We start from the raw sequence: 24,016 nt of genomic DNA, 5'->3' as shown, positions 1-24,016 counted from the left end.
CCTGCTGCCATCAAGGCGCTAAGTGAAAATCAGGGTAGAGAATGGCATAGAAAAGCATTGATGAGTAGGATGAAACTGATTGGAAAAAACCCAGAAGTCTGGTGAATGGATTTGAGTAAGGGAACAACATTCTGCTCAAAAGCATTCACAAACATGTTACTCACAAATCAATTTAGAGGTGATCTCATTTCAGGCTTCATTGTCTTCCTGGCAACATTTTCAGTGAAAGGTATTTACATTTATTTTAGCATTGTTCTCATCTCTAGTGTATAACTAGAGCATTGGAGAAAGCAGATGACCTTTCCTATTCATTACCAAAGGAAATAATGTTGCCTAAAACTCACTCTTGCCTGCCCTAGAGTATCTATGACAGAAGAGCCTGCTGCAATAATTCAGAACCTTGTGGAAATTGCTTTAGTTCATGGGCACACTGCTGCTTATTGAAGCCACTCAGTCTCTACAAGACCAGAGATCAATTGTCTCATAGACATTACAATCTGCCATTAGCTTTGAGACGTCAACAAATAGATGGAGGTAGCCAATCACATGGCTATTCCCTGACAAATTCCTATGTGGGGTGAGAGGCAGGAGACAAACTGGAGATCAGAACTATAAGTGAGTGGTCAGGAGCTGTGACGCAAAGCCCGAAAAAGCCAAGCAACTTTACAAATTGCATGGCCCAACTCTGACCTTTCAAGATATATTATAGGAAAATACAATGGTATTAAGGGTCAGTCCTTATAAGTAGACTAGAGCTTTGATATGCAAGTGTATTGTGGGTAGTTATTCGATGTTGTTTACATATGTCTTGTTAGAGGTTAGCAATGTAGATAAACTGCTTTCCTGTCTATCACTGTTCTAGTGATTAAGAGTTCAAAAGGACCATATGAACATTTAGATGGAACTTTGAATGTAACAATACTATTGTTTGTATTTCTCTCTGAAGTTTAGGTAGTAAATACCTGTAAATGTTTGTAAATGGCCAATTACCTTGTGCTAATGTAACTAGTTACCAGTGTGCACAGGACATAGGAGATGATACTTCAAAGTCCCAAGTAATCATCTATTAATTGTTCAAGGAGACACCTGCTGTCAAGAAAATATCAGTCAGCCCGCATGGATCTATAAAAGACTCTAGTGGACTGATCCTTTTTATCTCAAATCTGACCAAGCTCATCAGGAAAAGTTTGGATCGCAAGATTGAGATCCCCGCACCAGCCTGTAATCACCCTGCTAATTCTCATGGGAGAATTTAAACAAACTCTGCACATGGACTATTGAGTCTTCATTTCTCTGGATCAGATTTCTAAGAAGGAAGCTCTAAACAAGGACTGATAACCCCCAAGCTTTTTGGGTAATTTCAGAGCCTTTGCAATTTAAGAACTTTGCAACTCAGTTATAATCTCTACTTTAAAACTAACCTACAAACTTTATTTTCATATGTGTATGTATACCGACTTTTTAACCATTACTCTCTTTCCCTTTTTTAAATAAATGTTCGTTTAGTTAATAAGCATTGGCTTTAAGCGTATATTTGGGTAAGATATGAACTATTCACTGACCTGTTTAGTAATGTGTCTGATCCTTTGGGATTGACAGAACTTTTTTACGTATGATGGATAAAGATTTTCAGTAATCCCTATCATATTTGACTTGGCTGTCTGGGTGCTAGCCAACAGGCTGGATAGTTTTAAGGGAACTGTGTTTTGTCTACTGAATGACCAGTGCGGTCATCAGAAGCTGTTTGTTGCTGGCTTGGTTTATCTTATGGAAGAAAAAACACCAGTGTTTAGGGCTTTGCCTGCCCCATTCTTTGTAGTTTGCCCTGTTCAAGCTATCTCAACATGACTCCCCTGGAGGCCAACGTCACAGGACTTAAGCCAAGTTAAGATGCCCGGAAGTCAAGCCGGGCAGTAGGAGCAAGAGGCACAAGATACACAGTCCAGAGCAAGGTGGATCCCAGTTGTTCAGACAGCTTCCTGTTCCTGTTGCTGGCTTAAGTAGGGCTAGTAGGCCAATCACCTGCTCTGAAACTTTGCCAATAGGGCGTCAGGGGTGGAGCCTCAAACCTGGGCTGAGCTTCACAGGTTCTGGGTCGGCAGTTGTCAGCAGACTGTCAAGTGGTGTGTTGAAGTATGGCTGCTCTTGAAGACCTGGGTTCAAGGCCTGTGGGTCAAAACAATCATATTACATCACTTATAGAGGTCCCAAAGTGTGCTAGACACTTCACAGCCATGCAGTGGTTACTGCTTCCCTTTCCACTTCTAGGAAAGGTACGAAAGGGGTTGGTGGAGCACATTACTCTGAGCAGTCTGGCAGCTCATCCTTGCCTCTGGGACTGTGATTGCTTACAGTACCGCAAAGCTGGAAGCTGGCCACTTCCCTGGGGTACCTATTGGGAAGCCAAAGAAGTGGGCTTTTGAAGCAGATGTTAGCTATTTGATTGATCATTCACAGATCAGTGGTGCAGGACCTTCTCTGCTGCTGCATCTCTAAGACCTTTGACCTTGCACACATTGTGAACTGTGATATGACTACAGGGCTTTTCCCTACTTGCCAATTTTATAAATCAGGCTTTCTCAGCTCTTATCAATTCAGAGCAGGGCCTCTTGATAGATTCCCCATACTTGCTGCCTGGCCTGCCTGGCTGGGATTTCACCAAGCTTTGTTGTGCTGCTAACGGGCCTCCTGAACCACGAGGCGTTGTCCGAAGGTGTGAGAGCAGGTCTCATGCTTAGCAGAACAGTGTCTATCACATCACAGCTCTGACTTTGCCTCACCCTAGGTATTCCCTGGTAGAACATACATTCACACTGAGCTTGAGGGCCATAATGAATTGGTGATCTTTGAAGCACTTGTGACATCTTTACCTATCATTGCCGACTGTATGGTTGTGAAAGTGCTGATCCCCATGCTTTGGCAAGGAAACTCTTTCCACTGAAGGAACTCGACACCTCTCCATTTGCAAGGGACTAGGTATTTCACTTTGGCAACTGGCCTCTCCCATTTGTTTAAGGGCCCTGTGAGCTCTCTGACATTTTTAGCTTATCACAGATCATTACTGGGGCAATTCTGATGGACGCCTTGTTCTCCTTCCCACCTACCGTCAGCTACCGTTTCCTGAACACCTCCTCAAAGCCATGTGCTGTCAGGCGGTACCAGGCTGTGTCATTGCTGAAGTGGATGATTCTGTGCAGATGCCTCATCTGAAGAAAGAGTGTGGTTGGTAAATCTCACCACCTTAAGGCCTCCATCCCTTAATATACATAGGCAATTGCAGGTGTTGGCTGCATGATGAAGTCACTCCTTAATTGCCTTCCTGAGGGCGTTATCAAGGGAAGAAAGCAGAATGCTCTTGAAATGAGTATGGTCAGCCAAGTAGATAACCCCTGGCATGGTGAGCATATTCAGTATGTCCAATTTCTGCCATGTTCTGTGAGGGCTAATCCTCTTAGCGAGGGTTGATCCTCTTTAACCAACTGTCAAGGTTCTCAGACAGTAACAGATTGGAGACCCGGATCCATGGATACCCCATGGATCCCAAGGTAGATCACTCAGACGCTCCTGAAATTATTGCATTGAGCCCATCAGTACCTACTTTCCAAATCTCAAATTTGTGGATGATGGGAGAGTTATGAGGTAGGCTGAAGAAGAATCCATGACAGTTCCTGGCTTGTGCCTTTGGGCCAGGTATCCTGCAGAAGCAGAAGGACTCCACAATGCTCATGTTTTTGTTCATACCGTCTCATGAGCTGCTGAACAGGGCCAGGTGATCAGTGAAGGCCAGAGCTGGTATCCATTGTTGAACTGAGATTCACTTACTCAGCAGATGGGTCTAACAAATCTTTATTAAGGCAAAACACTCAGTGATCAGTTACTTACAAGTGGGAAGCTCATCAGTACAATCTCATCACAGTCACCTCCATAAACAGACATATAGCTTCAACCCCCCTTTGTTACGCAAATTTATTTATAACTTTTTGTTATCTTTTCTGGTACCTATGTATTAATCTCTTATTTCCATGTTAACTCTCCTGTCCTGTCAATACAGGTTTAGTGTTAATTCAAACCATGCTTTTCTAGCTTTTTAGTTACTTTGTCATTTCTTATTCTCACAAACATTATTACTCTGCAATTTCTTATACACGCGCAGTTCTATTTATGCTTACACTTTTAAATGTTATCAGAACAGACCCTTAAAATTCACAGTAGGCTTCTATCAGGCCTAAATATGCCTTCGCTCCCAACACTCATTTCATGCCATACAAGAATCCACTTCCTCCTTCCTTTCAAAGGGATATCAGAGGATCAAAGGGCTAGGTTAAATCTTAGAGGAGTCAGTGGGTCACCCTGCTTCACCCAACTTTGATATTGATACGGGGTGGTTGATTCCATGGCCAGGATGCCGCCAGGATTCCCAGTCACTAACACCAGGATCCCAAGACTCGGATAAAATAGATGGCAGACTATGAGAGAATTTGTGAGAACGGCATTGTTTTAACATATTCTGTTTGGAAAATACAGCAATCTGTATAATGCAGGTCCCAAGAAACTGGGATCGTCCTCCTTTCTATTTTAGGAGTTAGTGAAACAAATAATCCGAGTATGCACCAGGATTTCAATCTCCTTACTGTAAATTAGTATTATTACCAACAGGCAATATTTCACACTGACATTCTGCAGCCACCAACTGGACTTTATTTATGCATAAAACAAAGCATGCGTTGCTTGAATCTTCCCACTCCATGCCCCAATTGTTAATTTTCTTAGCTGCTTTTCTTTCTGCCCAGGCAGCTGCTAGATGTCATGGTGTAAATTGCCCTGTACCACATAATCATCGTACAGTTAAATGACAGCAAGTCTTGTAGTGCATGCAGCATTTAGTTCCTATTACTTGTTGTTCAGTCTATGCAAGGTTCACTCCTAATCAGCACTTTCCTCTTTGTATCTCAGATGCTGCCAAATCTTGTGTCTCTCACTTGTTTTATTACCTTGAAAGTCTTCTTTAAGGCAATATTTTCATAGTTTTCTTTAATTCTTTCTGGTTTCTCATTTTTATCATTATTTGAAAAATCTCAGTCAAAGTTATGCCAAATAGTTTTATTTAAAAAATACAGAGGAATAAACATTTCTCATTCAGATGAGACTGCGTGCTGTTAATTTTGTTCTGAAATTCCTGGGGTGCAGTATGGGATAGCTGGGAAGGTAAATGGAAAAGATAATTACATATAAATGTTTGGTTGCTGATAGGTTGGTGTAGGAGGGGAACCGAGTACCTTTAACAATATAAACAGAGACGAACCACCTAATTCTGCAGCTGTTCTTCACAAGGTCACACACACAGCACCAAATCCTGATCTCTGTTACAAGAGCCTGTCTCTGGAGTAACTCCATTGATTTCAAGCGAATCACTCCAGATTTAGGCCAGTGTAAATTACATCTGAATCTGGCCCGGTGAATCCAAGTTCAAGGAGTACAATGGCTGATCCTGCATTGTGGCCCTTGAAGATCAGGAGAACTGTGAAGTGAATTGGACTAGCCAGGTTAGCTAGGGAAGAGTTTCCTTCCAGGATAGGTTCCACTGCTGGTTTGGGAAGGGAGACAGGGACCAAAATATCCCCTCTACTTTTTGCTACAGAGGGACGAAAAGGAGAGGAAAACACTCATCTTTGGTAATAATTCTATCAGAGGGAAGGGACTGAGCCAACACAGTATCAGCCCTTTGCCATATTTTGCGGCTAAAAAAGATTTATTCATTATAATTTGTAGAGATGCTGTCCTTGTCTTTTGAATTCAGTTGCCACGTTCCTGCCAGCAAGACCCCGCCCGCACCCCAGGTGTGGTATGTATGAGGTCACACTGTGCAGAGCATGCCATTTTTCCCTACAAAATGGTGTCTTCCACGTGGCATGACCTTGCACGTGTGGTTCGTGTGAGGTCACCCCAGGCAGAGGATGCCATTTTGTTTCTATATATGCACCAGAACAACATTCCGGCCCCACTACACCACTGCTCTGATTTGTACCGGGGGGAGCACATACAGGTCCCAAACAAAATCAGGGTCTCACTGCACTGGGCTCTGCACAAACACACCATAAGGCCTGGGCCGTGCCCCAAGGAGCTTGCAATCTAAACAGGGAAGAGAGACAAAGTGTGAGAAACCAGCAGGAAACTGACTTTTATGAGGTCAACAACCAAGTCAACACCAGAACTAGGACCAGAACTCAGGTGTTCTGGCCCCCGGTCCTGTGCCTATCAATTCAATAAACCCTCACTGGGATGATTTAGCTGAGGTTAGTCCTGCTTTGAGCAGGGGGTTGGACTAGATGACCTCCTGAGGTCCCTTCCAACTCTATGATTCTATGATTCTAACTCTATTATGCTTACTCGCATTCGTCTCCATGAACTCAGGAGAAGAATTGATCTCATTTACCCAGCCAGGTCATTGGTCCCTAATTAGTTTGTGCTTCTTCCTGATTCTGCATCAAAGGCATTTGTAGCCTAATCCTATAATGAATGACAATTTGTACTCAATTAATGAGAGGAGCGGACTAAGGTTCTTGTCCCAGAATCAGACACAAAAGAGTCAAAATTGACACGTTCAATATCTTGTAGGGAACCCCGGGGTATATGGCAAGGCAACTCACACGGAGAGCAAAACACCACCTTAACCACCTTTATTAATACAATCAATAGAGTCAAGAAAGCTTCAAACCACATAAGCAAATAGCAATAATAGAGTATTAGAGAAGTCTTAAAGGTTATTCTTTGCTTAGCATATGCTCATAGACTTATATACTCACATCCCTTTATTGGAGATCTGATTGTAAGAGAATAAGAGACAAAGGACTAGCCCTGTCTCTGGCAGGCCAACTGGGTCCGATGGGCCAGATCCCCACTGTTGAAGATAAATGATAGATTATAGCACTAAAATATTGAAGGGTGGAGGGATAGCTAGCTTCTTCATGTGCATTCTTGCTTATATAGGGCTGAGAATCACCATGAATATTAATATAAACACCAGCATCCTCTGTCCATATCCAACTTCCTCACCCTCATAATATTGGGGTGCCTTTTCCCTGATAAAGCAAATTTGTGGTTAGACATCTGCCAATGAACCTATCCTAAAATATTCAAGCTTAGTATCAGTTCAGTATTCCTGCACTTGCCTAGTCTCATTTTACGCCAATTTTTCTCTTAAGCAAACGATTCCCAGTTCCCCAAAATCTAGGGTGCCCATTGGACCACTTTATCTATACTAAAGGTCATAGGTCTAGGCTTCACTTATGCTAATTTGCTTAAGACAAGGTCTTCCAGGATGCAGGATCCTTTGCATTACCGCTAAGTAAAATAAGGCTAAGCTGGTCCTCAGGGCTACACATTGTCCCCTTTGACCATTTGTACCTCTTTCCATTAGAGTTCTGATTGCTGGCTAGTTGGACATTACAAAGGAAGGTGAAAAGCTGAACAATCCTAATGAAAAAGTGAGCCTTTTATCTTGTGGTCCATTTAGTTTAACATTAATAACACAAAATGTATTGCTATAATAAATCTCACTACAGTTCCCTTGTCTATCAAGGCAGTAGATTTTCAGTGAACTCCCAACAAATTTCTTAAGCACAAGGCTATTTCTCCAGCAGTCTCTAGCAGGAAGAACAGCAGAAATAAAGCATAAATTAATTGAGTTAAGATGTGCATAAACAAAGAAACTGGGATTAACAAAGAACCCATTCAATACTAACCTTGTGTATAAATCCGTCATACTCCAAAATTCACTGCTACATTAAGTACCATGCGACCTCATACAGCTCTTCGACAGGGCTAAATATGATAGGAGAAATGCTTTCTTGAATACTTTGGTTTACATCCGTTTTGGTGTCTCACCGCCATTCATGCATGCACACAGATTTTACAAAGGAGTTAATTGCTTCCAGACTTTAATAAATAGTCAGTTTTAGGCCTTTACTCAAGATTCATAAAAGGGAAGAGGGTTCCTTTTTATGTAAATGTGATCCTCCCCCCTCGGAGTTATTCAGTTAAATGCTCAAAATGGATCCTTTTAATGGGGCTTCTTCCAAACCATTCAAACCTACAGAGTTGCAAACCTGGTTATAAAGACAGCTAAGCCATTGGGCTATAGCATCTGGGCTCTCATGCCCATGCAGTCGCCCTTAAAAACTAAGGGCCAGATCTTGCTTTCCTTTACATTGGCTTTACATTAGTTTAAATCCATTCATTTCCAATGGTGTAACAGGAAGCAGATCCAGTCTTGCTGAATTGAATATGATTTATCCCTGAACAAACCCTAAGGGTTTGGAATGTAAAATGTACAGAGTTTGAGTGCAATGGAATTACTTCTGATTTACACCGGTATACATGAGAGAATAGGGCCCCATTACTGCAGCATAGAATCTACATGTACACACTTAAATGCACGTATTCAGGGCAAGTTCCTGCTTTGCACTTACACTGGCATACAGTGATGGAGTAGGTGAATAGAGCGTTCTCCTCCACCGTGTCCAGTCTGCATAAACAGGAGGCAGAACTGCAGTGCAGGCATCCTGGGTCGACTCCCAGACAGCTCCCAGAGAGGGTGGGAAAGAGGCCGAGCCATGGCCTCACCCACTCTCTGTACTGACACATGGCAGAAGCAGTCTCCCCGTGTAGGGGTGTAATGGTGAGCATGTTCCCCCAAGGAGCTCCCAGCTGCATTTGGTCTCCTTGTGCTCCTTTGGCAGGCCAGTTCCACATCATCCCCATCACGGGTTGCACCTTAAAGGCATGGATGATGTATTGGGATCTTCCAGACCAGCAAGGGGACTGTGTCATTGCCTGCCCTGTAACCTTGGCTGCAATGGCTCCAAGCCCTGACACCAGTAGCCTTCCCCCAAGCACAAGGTCTCACTTCTGCTAGCCTAGTTTTATTCCTTGCAGGGTGACTCCTTCCAGTCCTGAATCTCCCCCAGTATGTCCTCCCCGAGTTCTTAATTACCAGACTTCCCCCCCACCCCAGTTCATCACCCCTGAAGGCGTGAAACCAGCCCCCCATTATCAGTTCACTTTGGCTCACCCATGCCACTCCGTATGCACAACAGAGACCTATTTGGGGTAAAACTGAAACAGAGATGATTTAATAAAAAATATTCCATAATGGAATAGTAAATTACGCAGAAAATAAGCATAAAGATGCAACTTCAGGCTTTGCACTTCCTGAGTAGATAAAATACCTATTGCCTTTGGACAGTTTCCCAGCATGTCCCTAGCTGTAGGGGGACCCAGCGTTTCATGGCCAGCTTCCCGCAAAGAGGCCGTCTCTCAGTTTCTGCCTTTCACTGCAAACCCCTTCCATTTTAACAGGGCTTGCAAGGGGGTTTTCTACAGACAGTGTAGATATTCCAAGGGGGGAACACCCCAGTTGTCTCAGTGGCTTTCCATTAACTTTAATGGCTCAGCATTGTCTTTTCCTGGGCTGTACAATGGACCGTTACTTGAGCCGGGTTTTCTGTAAACTCCTGTTTCAGGAGGTGTCTCTCCCTGTCTGATCGCTCACTGTCCTGCTGTGAGCTGGAGTCGAAGTTTATGAGCACAGTTCTCTATATAGACAAAGACGTAAATTCACAACCATAGTCCGTCTATCTAGCTCATAATGCTTATTAAATGTAGACCGTTACAAGCGTTCATAAAAGACTTGATATGCTGCCATAGTACAATACAGCACGCGCTCGGTTGATTCAACTGCTCATTTTGGGGGGCCTAAATCACCTGTTCTCCTCTTGGGTGTCTGGACCATGATTGTCACAGCATGGTCTAAGCCTTAGCTTCCAAATTAGCCCCAGAAAGAAGGAAAGAAAAGTGAAAGGGTTCTGTGGAGCCAGGGTCAAACGCAGCCCCGCACCGGCCTGTACAACTCCCATGCAAATCTCTGGCTCCAGTTCTGCAGTGGTATGATCAATGGAGCCAGGATTTTGCCCCAGTCAATGCCCGTTAGTGCAGGTTGCCCTGCTTTGCCACTTACACTCCTTTTCCAACCAATTCACATGTGAAGCTGGGCCACTGCCCCTAGCCCCAACATAAAGGCACTTATGATTGGAATCTGGGGAAGAAATAAATAACTTTCTGCAGTTATTCTAGGGGGGAAGGGGGCACATATAGCATTCTAATACTGTTTGGAGTTTGCCCTTACTGAAGAAGGCCCCACCAGACACCCTGCACTGCAGATCAAACCTCTGCACCAGTGCTACCTCCCAGTAGGTACCCTACCCATCCTTAGCAGTATGGTTCTTTTGTTGTCCCACAGTCAGGGATTTCCTCTGGCTGCAGCTGCTCTCAGGATGCCAGGGGGCATGCCACACGCCTCTTCTGCAAGTCTCCGTGAGGTCAGAACGTCAGTGATGTGTATGGACCCTAGAACAGGAGAGCAAGCTCCATGATGTCCAGAGGAGGGAGGGATGGTGTCACAGAAGGAAGCAGGACAGAGGAGATCCCAACACAGACGCCGTGTTTCTATAAGGGAGAATCTTACCCTCGAGGAGCCATGCATACCACCATTTACAGCACAGCTAAATTTGGCATTCAGCCTATTGGATCCCACAGTAGATACCCAGGATTAGAGCTGATCAAGATTTGTTGACTGAAAAATTTTCCTGGTGAAAATGAGGCTGTATGTTCTGATTAAATACGCCCATTTTTCAATGGAAAATTATAAAAACAAATGAAATAACCTTCATTTGGTTTTATATCAGATTGAAATTTTTATTTCTGGTTTCAAAAACTAAATTTTTTTCAAAATTTGGAATCCCCCTAACCCCCACCCATTACTCCCCCTATTTTCTTGTTTGCTAGGTTGTGTGTGGTTAAGGGTAGGGGTTGTGTCACTTTTTCCTTTTTATTTGTTTTGTTTGTTATTCCTATTTGTACTCTAGGACTTCTCAAAACTTCCTCACTCCAGGAAAGCTAGAGCAGCAACAAAGAAAAAAAGAAACTCTGTAAGTCCGCCACTCTGGAACTTTTCCACAGTTTCAGTTTTGAAAAGTTAGATTAGAAAAAGAAATAAGAAATAAAGAAAGAGGGAAAAAAGCAGGCAGGCATAAACCTTGCTCATCATTTATTTTTTACATTCAGTAAAAAGAGGAGAAAAATTAACATTTGAAATATCAAAATCTTGCCAAAAATTTATTTTCTTTTTTTACAAAACCTTCTAGTTCAAACCCTGCAAAATGGAAATAACTTTCAAGTTTTTCACAAAATAGTTTTCCATTTTTTGAGCAACTCCACTCAACTTATTTGGGCTCAGCTGTGGCCTCATTTATGTAGCTGCCACTCTTACAGCATGGAAGAAGAGAAACTGTTACCTCCTTTGGAAGAAATCACACAATCCTGTGTATATATTTACTCAATTGCTCATTGTTTGTAGAGTAAATATAACCAGGAGCTTGGAATCATGTATTCTAACACAGTGTATGTATCATGTTACTTTAACAAGTAAGTAACCTAGAAATGTAGACTCCTTATAACTAGGTAGTTGTTCTAGAAAGCTATTTAAAAGTGATGATTGGTTTGTGATGCTAGGAACAAATATATAGGGTCAAATTTCTGAAGCCTTTCTGCTTGGAACTGAATATACTATGAAGGGCAGTAGTGCCAATCAGATTAAAGATAATCTATTATGCAATTTACATTAAATTTGATAAATTTGGTTATCACAATGCTATGGATCAATAGTTATCATTTTAGCAACCCAAATAAGAGAAGAAAAATATACACCAATATAATATCAAAAATTACTTAGTTAATGCTTTCATTTGTGTGCCTTTACCCAGTAATAATGGGTAAATTACACAGTTACCCATCATGAAAAATCACCTTGGAAAGTTACACATGCAAGCAATGCAAGAATAGTAATGCATATATATCGGGACATATTTGCCCCCCTTTTAACGACATATTTTAGAAAGATTTCCTTGTGCAAAAATCACATGTGCAGGCATTCTCTGTTTTCAGCAGGGATCTGTTCCATGAAAAGTTCTGCCCAGCAAAGTTCCATGCAAATGTAGCCCTGGAGTGATACTCTTAAGGGTTAACCTTCATTTTTCTACTGCTCTCTTAGTGGCAGCAGCTGGATTACATGAGCAGATATTTAGGTAACTAGACAGGTAGGAATTTCCAAACTGCAGTTATGTCTAGCCAGCAGGAGTATCATCCTGGTACCCTAGATACAAGGGAAGGAACTCTATGACACCAGAGTAACAGTCTTTCTTTGTAGGTATTCATTTCTGTTGAATAGTGGGTGTAAACATGTGACTAGCTACCTCAAAGGCATTGACAAATTGTTCCTGTCTGGTTTTTTCCGAACAGAGTGGGAAACAAGGAGAGAGTTCTAGGAAATGCAATATAGAAGCCCAATTTTCTCATGGGAGTGGGTTAAATGCCACTTTTCACGGCTGAAATTGGTGCACAGGCAAAATACCAGGTTCTGGAAGTCATGTGCTGATCTGGCCATCTGTGTGTGGGAGTGGGGCATTCCATTAGGGCAGTGGAAATGGGCACACGCACACCTATCCTGTAGCACCACTGTCACCTGCCTCAGTTTCCCCTTCAGTAAGGTAACAGTGAGTTCACTTCAACAGCCCACAAAAGAAACCAAACATGCTAAGTAAGATCAGGGTCTCTTTAATGGAAGCCTTCCTAAAAGGGCATTTAAACAGTAGTGTGAAGGCTTTTATTTCAGAGCCCCCATCTGGACTACTCTGAACTTAGGAGTCCTGAAACACCAGTCTTGGGATCTGATCAGACCAATTTTTGGAGACTTGGCACAGGATTGTCTCCCTTGGCAGTTGTGCAGCTTCTTTAGACATTAGTTTCCACTTCCTCTAGCTGTAGGATCTTCTGCTGTATGGCCAAAGCCTCTCTGACGGCTGGAGTATCCCCCACTGCTTGTCAGGGTCGGCGAGTCCTAGTTACATTCACTCTCACCTTGCAGCTTCCTGCTGATCTCTTCTAGGGCATCTACTCCTCTTCGGCCTGCTAATTAAGTCCTACAAACCCTCTCAGGTGTAGTGGACAGGCTAATTAGCCAGGGCTGGCCGGATCCAGGCCTCTGCCCCCCTTAAAGGGCAGACCACCCCATTAGAGGCCCCTATTTGGCCTTCTGGAGACTAAAATGAGAGGTATATTCCCTGAGGCTATCCCAGGGAGCTAAATTGTACACAACATGGCTCTGAAGATGAACCAATAAATCCTGGGCATCAAGAAGGCTGAGGGGAAAGGACTGTGAGTAGGGGAGCTTTCAAAAGCACTCAGCACTGGCCTCTGTTCCCATTGAATCAATGGTAAAACTCCTGTTTACTTCAGTGGGAGCAGAGCTTGGCCACTGAAAATCCTGCTTATATTGTTGTCATAGATGGAGGATTTCTATGCTGAAATATAATGCATACATGTAACTGGCTGGGCGTTTTCAAGCAGATGGGATTAGATACACCTTTATAGACAGGAACTATGAGGAAATGATAGAGGTTTCCACGCAGAATACATAATATCTGGGCTTTGCTCTTTTTCGTCCATGAAAGAACATTCATGTAGTAACTTTATGTCTGGACATAACAATACAATGAGGAAAACTAGACTGTGAGTGCTAATGAAAAGAAAGCCAGCCCCTGTGCTTAGAAGTGGACTTATTTTTGTCTGTCGGGACCTAATGTTCTTCCAAATGAACGTACTTTAACCCCTCATTGGATGCCTAAGCAAACTCCTTCAAGAATATCCAAATTCAGATCTATTCAGTGAGCAAAACTGCATCCGCTAAAGAATAAATATAATTCTGCAGGCTCCTAGAGAAGTAGGAATTTCTTCACCATTGTGTGTATCTGTTTTGCATCAGTTAATTTAAAGAAATCCCTCCTGTCAATAACTCAGTCAACATAGACAGATAGATTGCATATGTGGGGGACTGCCCACATGATAAGTTACATCTATCATGCACCTTTGACTATCTCATCTGTATGCTGCCCACTAATCGATCTCTGCTAGAACTACTTTTAACATTCTAACCACTGAGCAGTTTCAAACCATTGCCATTGAAATAAAAACGGCCAGAACAAACTTTCAGCTTTCCCCTTAAAATTGCTGCTGCCCCAGTGCCTGATGGGCAAGATTCAGTGCTAGAATAAGGACAAGTTTAATATCTACTATCTCATGATCTATCAGGGTTAGATTCAGGAGTCTTCCGCCATAGAAAAAAGAAAGCTCTCTGCTTTCTAATGGGATAAATAGCACATTTATTTAGCCCTGGAGATTCCAGAGATGGTAGACTATGCACTGTGTGAAAGCTACTTTCAGTGACTTTTCTAAGTTTCTAAGTGTTATTCATTTTAATTTTTTTCTCTTTCCAAGTCTTCGACAGTTGGACTCATAGCAATGAGGTTTTGTAGGTGGAAGATGTGAAAAATAATACCAATTTCAAAAACTAAAATTCTCTAGAAACATTTCTAAAATAGTTTTCTGTAAAATAAGTAACAGATACTAACTCCATGATGGTGGGTGTATAGAGAAAGGATTTGATTGACATGCATTTAGAATTATTAATAGCAGTAACCATGTTTATTACAGTCGTGCCTAACGACCAGCCAAGATTGCCTCCCCATTGTGGTAAGTGCTGTACAAACGAAGAATAACAGACTGCCCATACGCTGAAAAGCTGACAGTCTGAATAGATCAGACAGAGACAGTTTGGGGGAACACACCATCAGAGCGAACAATGTGATGGTAGCAATGGTATCATGGTAGTTGCATGAGTTTTTTGGGGGTGGGTTTAGTTAGGAAGAGAATAAGCTAAATGGAAAGAAAAGTGAAGGGAAAGAAGACGCCTAAGGGAGGTGAGAGGGGAAGAGGATAAAAGGTAAGTTGTTTACTCACCTACCTAATAATACAACATCCCTAACTCCTCATGATTAAACCTTTATGTCACTCCACCCCATCACATATTCTCTCACTCTACAGCTAGACACACACATACCTAGATCTGTATGTCTCCACATACTGAAGAGTATGGGTCACTCCTGAAGAAATACCTCAAGCTTTAAATTGGGTGGAGGTGGGGCCACCCCTCATGAAGTGTTCACCCAAAGTTTGCCTCTTTGCTATATAGGTGGGCACATTCTGAATGCTACAGGTTACCCTCACCCACCTTTCATGAGGGATGTATTTTTTGCAACCAGTTTGTGACAGTCTCCTCTGACGTGGTTACAACAAAGATGGCTGAGTTGTGCGTGCACATGAGCAGTTTTCAAAGCATAATCTGTGCGTCGGCCATATACCAGTCCCCTGTTACCCTGTGCAAGGGGAAGGCGGGGTTTGAAGGGGTTGCATTGGAAGAGGCATATCATCTGAGCTTTGCTCCTTCTTTCCATAGTACTTACTATAGCATCTAAGTACCTCATCTTTTTTCTTTTTACACATAGTTGTCTCCTTAGAGCACCTCTGTGAGGCAGGCCGTTGCTGTCATCCCTAGTTCACAGATGGGCACTGGGGCATAAAGAGGCTAAGTGACTTGGTCAAGATCACACAGGAAGTCTGTGGTAGAGGAGGGACTTGAACCCTATTCTTCTGAGTACTAGGCTAGTCCTCAAGGCATCCATTTTGAGGCATTTGGAAGAGAGGAAGTTGATGGAGAACAGTCAACATAGATTCTCCAAGAACAAGTCATGCCTGACCAACCTGATTGCCTTCTGTGATGAGATGACTGGCTCTGTGGATGTGGTGAAAGTGATGGACGTGATATATCTGGACTTTAGAAAGCTTTTGATACAGTCTCCCACAGTATTCTTGTCAGCAAGTTAAAGAAGTATGGATCGGATGAATGGACTATAAGAATGGACTATGGATAGAGAGCTGGCTAAATCATCAGGCTCAATGGGTAGTGATCAATGGCTTGATGTCTAGTTGGCAGCAACAAGTGGTGTGCCCCAGGGGTCAATCCTGGGACCAGTTTTGTTAAACATCTTCATTAATGATCTGGAGGACAGAGTGGATTGCACCCTCAGCAAATTTGCAGATGACACTAAGCTGGGGGGAGTGATAGATACGCTGGAGGGTAGGGATAGGATACAGAGTGACCAGGACAAATTGGAGGATTGGGCCAAAAGAAATCTGATGAAGTTCAACAAGGACAAGTGCAGAGTCCTTCACTTAGGATGGAAAAATCCCATGCACTGCTACAGACTGGGAACCGACCAGCTAGGCAGCAGTTCTGTAGAAAATGACCGGTGGTTACAATGGACAAAAAGCTGGATATGGGTCAACAACGGTGCCCTTGTTGCCAAGAAGGCTAACGGCATATTGGGCTGCATTAGTGGGAGAACTGCCAGCAGATCGAGGGAAGTGATTATTCCCCTCTATTTGGCACTTGAGAGGCCTTGTCTGGAGTATTGTGTCCAGTTTTGGACCCCCCACTACAGGAAGGATGTGGACAAATTGGAGAGAGTCCAGCGGAGGGCAACAAAAATGACTAGGGGGCTGGAGTACATGACTTATGAGGAGAGGCTGAGGGAACTAGGCTTGTTTAGTCTGCAGAAGAGTGTGGGGGGATTTGATAGCTGCCTTAAACTACCTGAAACGGGGTTCCAGGGAGGATGGAGCTAGGCTGTTCTCAGTGGTGGCAGATGACAGAACAAGGAGCAATGGTCTCGAGTTGCAGTGGGGGAGGTCTAGGTTGGATATTAGGAAAATCTTTTTCACTAGGAGGGTGGTTAAGCACTAGAATGGGTTACCTAGGGAGGTGGTGGAATCTCCATCTTTAGAGGTTTTTAAGGCCTGGCTTGACAAAGCCCTGGCTGGGATGGTTTAGTTGGGGTTGGTCCTGCTTTGAGCAGGTGGTTGAACTAGATGACCTCCTGTGGTCCCTTCCAACCCTCATCTTCTGTGGTTCTATGATAGGGTGCTAGCCACTGGACTACCTTTAGCAAGTCTCTGGGCTCAGCATGCTGAGGGTAGGGGTAGACAGGACAGTGGCTGGCCAGGGGAGAGATGTTGGTAGGTGGATGGTCCCTTTCTCTCCCCCACTCCTTTCAGAGAGGCCATGTTACAGCTGCAGTGGCTACAGCTGCCTTGGAGCTAGCTGGGCTGGCAGCAGGACTTGAGGAACTGGCCAACAAGGGCAAATTTCGGAGGTGTTCCCAGATGAAAGCACTAGATGGTTAGGAGGAGCCATATGGTTGTTAACAGCTTTCCTCACAGCAATGTCAAGTCGTTCGTGTTTTAGTACAGCTTACAATATTTATTTAAATTACAGAATGTGCAATAGCAGGACACGCTAGATTCGCTGTCAACGAGTTGCCAGTTAATGATCTAAAAAGGAAAAAAATATAACAACGGATTTGCTCAGGGCCTGGTCGTGCCTCCCTCGTTCACAGCAGGGCTAGATTATGACTTGGACTACACGCCTGTGCAGGAGAGGAAGCACCTCTGTGTGCCCCTGAATGGGCTACCTGGATTTTGACTGGAGGCATGCACCCACTTCCTCCTTCCCCAGAGCAGGTGGGTGAGGAGAGGCAGGGTGTAGGAAGAGGCTTGGCTCCAAACCTCCTACTTACTGACCAATGCAGCTGAGTTGATGCTGGTATCAGCCTGCAGCAAATAACTCCATTCATCTCTTGTCCTAGACCAAGGATGAAGCAGGGTAGGAGCTGTTCCTCTGAAAGGCTTGCTGTGAGTCACCTCCAAGGCTGCTCTTGAGTTGGAGCAGTTTACGCACTATCCCTCGATCAGGCCTGTGCTTTAAGTCAAAACCTAGCTCCCTGAGTAACACCTTATGCCATATACGGCTCCATTGATGGCACAAAGGCCCTTAGTTTGGATCACCGCCTACCTTCACCCGGTCTCTTCACCCTCATCTCAGCATATCAGGGCACATTTATGAAGATAGAGTTGCATCTTGAAATGACATATAATGAGAACAGACTGTGGCTTAATTATGAAAATCAATACACTGAGACTATCTAATGCAGAATCTCAGTCAGCCGGTGCCAGCTGTTTTCACGCTGACTAGCTGTTCCTATCCTGATCATAATAACTGAAGCTGAATCAAGCCATTGTCTACGGCAGTGTTTTATCTGGAAGAGTTTCTCCCCACTGCAGTTCCTATGGGCACACTGGTGCAGGTAAAGTGGCAGAGACTGCTGATAATTGTACCTCAGGATCGTGCAGAGTTAGACACAAAGGTATCCTTAACAAAGCTTTCCTATATGACATTTCAAAGATGGCTGAAATTGCAATGATCGTAGTTCAGGGCTGATCACAAAAAGTGCTGTGCTAATTGTAAACTCTCATATGAAACTTGGTCCTATCTTGCAACTCATTTACCACTCACTATATCACAGGGTGTAACAAAAAGTACAACATTATGTTGATATTGGAGGTGAAGTATCAGACCATTGCATTTAATGCAATTTAAGGAAATCACACTAGTTGATCATAATGGTCTATTCCAGCCTTAAAATCTAGGAATCCAAAATAGCTAAGGAATTAAAAAACAGGAATCATAGTGGGTTACTTCAGTTAGTCAAAAGTTTGCCTGCTCCACTAAGATCTTATTATTTCCCAGGCTTTCACCACCAGCTCTGTACTCACGCTCTATGGATTGGATCTGAGTGGAAAGAAAAGAAAAGTGTGTCGTTTTTGTGGGTGTGAACTGCACACCCACAAAACTGCAAACGTCATCATTTTATTGCTCTGAATGAAACGTTAGATCCCAATGCCGTAATCAAATCCACTAGCAAGGAGCCCTGAATCTGCATAGAACCCTGCAGCAGCAAGACTGTTGCAAGACTGAGACCTTAACGGAACTCCTTGAGGCTCATTCTTTGACCCAGCAATGTGTATAAAAGAGAGATGTCAATGAAAGCTTCCTCTTCCATTAATGATTAGTTAACGGCATTGAGATACGCGATTGTGGAGAAGTCACCCAAACCATGGCACACCTAGTGAACCGTGGCACTCTAAAATCCTTCTCCAGGGGGACAGCCTTGGTTCATTCCAGGTCACTGCAATGAGTGGATAACAACTTTGGATGTCAACTGTTAATGTGGGGATTCAAGTTGCTATATGAATGAAGAAGGGTAATCCAGAGAAAAGTATGGGTCTCTCTGCTGCCTTCATATAGTCCCTACCTATTGCCTCCTGATCCAGCAGTAGGCAGGGTGGTATCTGAGTGGGGTTGGGGAGATGGCAGGGTTTTGAGTGGGATCAGGAGAGGTTCTGAGCCACAGGGAAGACTAGTTGGGGGGAAAAGAAAAGAGTTTTCAAGGTAGTGGTTCTGAGAACTGGGTAAGAAGTGGAATATTCTGGGCCTGATGATGTCACATGAAAGGAAGGGATGTGAGGGAGGGGATGTAGAAATGCTACCTTAAAAGACCCCCAAATCATTAGGGACATTTGTTGTTGTGTAAACATTTTGTTTAAATTAGTCAATTTGCATCTTTGTGATTGATATGCATATAACCCTAAACTTCTGATTTCACAACTGTTATTCGTGGATTTAATGCTGGTGAAAGGCCACAGTTGAAGGAAGCCTGCTGTTTATCTACATGCAAACTGCCCCCATGCACTGCCCTGCCCCAGCCTGTGTCAACAATGATATGGGGAGGGGATGCCAGGGCAGCTCAGTCTCCACGGCCCAGGAAGTTCTTGGCCTCTCAGCTGAGCTTGCCAGACAGTGCAAAGGATGATGATGAGTTTCTGATGTGGGAGTTGCAATTAAAACCCAGCTGTCCCACCCCAGTCTGCCTCCCCCCCACAGGAATGAAAGGGGCTCCCCCAGTTGTACAATGTGATATCACACTCTGTTCCTCCAAGCAGCCAGCCAAAGGCTACCGTTCAACCTCACAGCTGAACATCTCTGCTCAGTCTAAGCGGGAGGGCCAGGGGCATTTCCTTTACCATGGGGACTATCTAGATGAAGTGGGGACAGGTGACAGCCCAAGTGGGAGGAGGTTTGGGGGCTGGTAGCATAGGGCTGGAGAGAGACGAGTTGATTTAGGCTGGGATGAGGACCGCTAGTAGAATTGAGTGCATGGGAGAAATGAGCGGGTGATTGTGGGTAGATGACGGATGGAGTGTGTGAATGACTGTGTGTGTGTGTGTGTGTGTGTGAGAGAGAGTGGGGCGGGGGGAAGGGGAAGGAGAGATAGATAGTTAAGAACCAGATTGGAGTGGGAGAGAGAAGAGGCTGGAACTGGGAGAGGCCAGTAAAGAATCACAGGGCAGAAATGCTGCTTCCTCCAGCCTGTATTTTCCTGTGATGTGTCTGTTTTTCACCCTGACTGGAGGAGGGTGGTGGAAGAGGAAACAGAGGAATCCTTCTGTTTCCACTTCCCAAGTGCTCACACAAAACACCCTTCCCCAGGACACCACACCAGCCTTTCTGCACTGGGGGAACCTGGCCACGCTGCAGGACAAGGCGACGGGGTGGCTCTGGAAGGAAGTGAGGACTCTGCTACCTGCAGCCCTGCCACTCGCTGGCATCCTGCTGAGTGACCCCCCTGGGCCGCCCATGCAGGTTTTACCGCCAGTTGGTGAGGCGGGGCCCAGTAACTCCAGGGCACCAGGCAGGGGGGCCCCAGAATGCCAAGGCCTCTGCATGCTGCACACTTCTTCTGGTCTGCTCTCCGGATTCACTGCTCCACGGCCCCGGCTGGGCTGGGCTGGGCTGGGCTGGGCTATCCCCCTCGCCCCCAGCGCTGCTCCGCCCCGTCCCCCATTTCCCACCCTCGGGATTTGCCTCTCCACCCCCAGGGCCTGCAGTAGCCTGCATCTACCCCTCCTTCCCCCCACCCCCATCTGCCCCTCCACCATCCCCATCTGCCCCTCCCCCCTCTCACCCCCATCCGCCCCTCCCATCCCCCACCTGCCCCTGCAACCCCACCTATTCCTCCTCCTGCCCCCCTCCCCCAGCTCCTTACCCCGTGCCCCGGCGGACGCTGAAGGCGGGGGGAGGGGCGGCGGCGGCTCCCCTTCGCTAACGGCCGTGGGCACAGGCCGGGCGGGCCCCACACGCGCCGATGAGGGGTTGGGGGTGGGGGTGGGGGTCGCCTGGGCATGCGCGGGAGGGGGCCGGGGCGGGGGGTGTCTGTTGGGCGGGGGGGGGGCGGGGAGCGCGCGGCGGCTGCCCCGCCCCCCCTCCCCTCCGCGCGCGGCTCCAGCACCCTGGTCAGCGGCCCGGCTCGTGCTGCCCTCGCGCCGGCAGCGGCCCGGGCTCCGTTCCCCGGGCAGGGCAGGGTTAACCCGGCGCCACCCACGTCAGCGCGGCTCCCCCCCCCCCGCCGCCGCCGCCCCGCCCCGCCCCCCCCGCCGCCCCAGCGCGCCGGGGGGAAGATGCTGCCGCCGCTGTCGCTGCCGCCGCTTCCTTCTTCGCTCCGAGCTGCGGCGACAGCGGGCAGCAGCCGGGCATCGTCCTGCCGCTGAGCCCGGGCACGCTCGGGGCTTGCAACCCGCTGGGCCGGGGCCGCGCCGGGGCTGCAGAGAGGAGAGCGGGCGGCGTTGCAAAAAAAAAAAAAAAAAAAAAGCAAAGCCCCTGGAGCAGCGGCGGGTGCGCGTGCAAAGCCCCCGGAGCAGCGGTGCGCGTGCAAAGCCTCGGGCCAGCGGCGGGTGCGCGTGCAAAGCCCCCGGGCCGGCCAGCGGCGCCCGCCGGGCGCTCCATGCCCCGGGCCGCTCCCTGATCCGGCCGCCGCTCGCCCCGCCGGACCCGGCCGGGCTCCGCCGCCGCCGCCGGCATGTTGGACCCGTCGTCCAGCGAGGAGGAGTCGGACGAGCTGGTGGAGGAGGAGAGCGGCAAGGAAGTGCTGGCCCCGGCCACCGCCGCCGCCGCCGGGGCGCGCCTGTCGCCCAGCCGCACCAGCGAGAGCGCCGGGGCCGGCCTCGGGCTCCAGCCCGGCGGCCGGAGCGGCGCCGGGGGAGGCGGTGGCGGCGGCGGCGGCGGGGCCCGGCCTTCCAGCCCCAGCCCGTCGGTGGTGAGCGAGAAGGAGAAGGAAGAGCTCGAGCGGCTGCAGAAGGAGGAGGAGGAGAGGAAGCGGCGGCTGCAGCTCTACGTCTTCGTCATGCGCTGCATCGCCTACCCCTTCAACGCCAAGCAGCCCACCGACATGGCCCGCCGGCAGCAGAAGGTACGGGCCGGGCCCGGCCGGGAGCAGCGCCTAGCACCGGCGGCAGGAGCAGGGCAGGGCGCCGCAGTGCCCGGGAGATGGGGGGCGGGGAATGTCTGGGGCGGCCCTGCTGGGGTCCAGGTGTGCCCGGGAGATGGGGGGCTGGGGATGTCTGGGGCGGCCCTGCTGGGGTCCAGGTGTGCCCGGGAGATGGGGGGCGGGGAATGTCTGGGGCGGCCCTGCTAGGGTCCAGGTGTGCCCGGGAGATGGGGGGCGGGGAATGTCTGGGGCGGCCCTGCTGGGGTCCAGGTGTGCCCAGGAGATGGGGGGCGGGGAATGTCTGGGGCGGCCCTGCTGGGGTCCAGGTGTGCCCGGGAGATGGGGGCTGGGGATGTCTGGGGCGGCCCTGCTGGGATCCAGGTGTGCCCGGGAGATGGGGGGCGGGGAATGTTCGGGGGAGCCCTCCTAGGGTCCAGGTGTGCCTGGGAGATGGGGGGCGGGGAATGTCTGGGGCGGCCCTGCTGGGGTCCAGGTGTGCCCGGGAGATGGGGGGCTGGGGATGTCTGGGGCGGCCCTGCCGGGGTCCAGGGCCCAGTGAGCAGAGGGACGGTAAAAGGCTGAACTGGGGGGAAGGTGGAGAACAGGGGTGGGAGCAGTCGGCTGTGCCGGGGATGGGGAGCATCTTGCAAAGTCGCTCTGCACTCTGCTGCCCTGCCAGTGCCCCCGCTGCCACGCCGAGGCAGAGGAGGGGGAGGGTGGGAAGAGGCAGCAGGGCAAAGAGGAATGGAGACTGGGAAAGTAAAGGAGCCTTGGGTATCAGGAGCCCATCGTAGCTCCCTCCTTGCTGCGCCTGTCCCTGCTGTCCCGGGTGGGGGTGACATTGGGAATGGACCGATCCCCCCCTTCCAGGCAGACGTCCTCTTCTGTCTGCCTTTTCCCTTTGCCATATGTAACCGCAGATATTGCCAGCCCTGCCACCCTCCCGCTTTTAAACACAGTCGTCATATCGCTAATGTTATTGCTAACAAGAAGGACAAGAGAGAGACCCACAGGCAATGCCCCCTCTCCTTTGTACCGCTCTGTCTTTCTCCCTAGCCTCCCTACTCCAAGGTGATTCGTGCACCCTTCTCAGGGAAGCAGTCCAGCCATTGATGTCTAAGAGAGATCTAAGCAAAGGTTACTTTGGCCCAGTTGCTTACAGTGCTTGTACTGCTGTGAGCTCCAATTATTGCATCAAAGCTTTTGTGTCCCTGCCGGAGGAGTCCCAGCCATCAGCCATCTCAGTGCAGCTTTGATGTCTAACAATAACAAACCGTGCTCCAGATCAAGTTCGGCTCACTTGCTTTCTTTTCAAACCAGTCATAAAAATCATCTGCGGTGCAGTTTTTATGCATCATTCTTTGACCAATTATTGCACCTGCGGAGCTGGGTTTTGAAAAGCATCACTGGCCGTAGCCCTGATGGAAATGATCAAATGCACAAAAATGCCTGTATTTAAATAACATTAAAAGGCCCACAAAAGTTCTAATATATTCAAGGGCGATTGAAATTCATTGGTTGCACGTATACGTAGGTTACTTTTCAAAGGAAATATTTACCCTGTGGCCAGTCAAGTTGTTGGGGGAGTATAAATTCAAATGCTTTTTTAAACACAGGTTTAATTTACTCACTTATAATAAAGATGTTTTCTCCAGTTGCTTTGCAGTCCGATATACATTCAGGTACATAAGTATCCTTGCAAAGATGCATTTGCAGATTAGACGTTCTGTTTACGCAGTGTCCTGTTTGGAATCTTGGCCATTTAAAGATATTTTCCTCCCTTTCCCTCCCAGCCACCCCACCCCCCAAAAATAGGAGATTTGACTGTACTGTTGAATATTTGCTTG

The 24,016-nt window shown here is 47.0% G+C and overlaps 1 protein-coding gene and 1 long non-coding RNA gene across 8 annotated transcripts in view; one reads left to right on the top strand and one right to left on the bottom strand.

Moving 5' to 3' along the window:
- Positions 1-4,733: 4,733 nt before the first annotated feature.
- On the bottom strand, positions 4,734-21,070 carry LOC137147774 (uncharacterized). Its single transcript, XR_010918342.1, has 4 exons — positions 20,952-21,070; positions 7,743-7,821; positions 6,804-6,898; positions 4,734-5,197 (listed from the first exon to the last, which is right to left on the bottom strand). It is a non-coding gene; the product is annotated as an uncharacterized lncRNA (long non-coding RNA).
- Positions 21,071-21,328: 258 nt separating this feature from the next.
- The window catches only part of CADPS (calcium dependent secretion activator), a 332,826-nt gene continuing 330,138 nt past the window's right edge, over positions 21,329-24,016 (top strand). For all 7 annotated transcript variants that reach the window (XM_067541603.1, XM_067541583.1, XM_067541594.1 and 4 more), the window contains exon 1: positions 21,329-22,151. In XM_067541603.1, the coding sequence (XP_067397704.1) occupies positions 21,762-22,151 (390 nt within the window). In that variant the 5' untranslated portion in view covers positions 21,329-21,761. The remainder of the gene's footprint in view (positions 22,152-24,016) is intronic.

This window comes from Emydura macquarii, unplaced genomic scaffold (genome assembly GCF_026122565.2).
Source record: "Emydura macquarii macquarii isolate MOO-44397 ecotype Brisbane River unplaced genomic scaffold, CSIRO-AGI_Emac_v2 contig_71, whole genome shotgun sequence".
In the NCBI taxonomy this organism is placed as follows: Eukaryota; Metazoa; Chordata; order Testudines; family Chelidae; genus Emydura; species Emydura macquarii.
The sequence above is the reverse complement of the archived record's forward strand: the minus strand, read 5'-3'. Positions and strand labels throughout refer to the sequence as shown.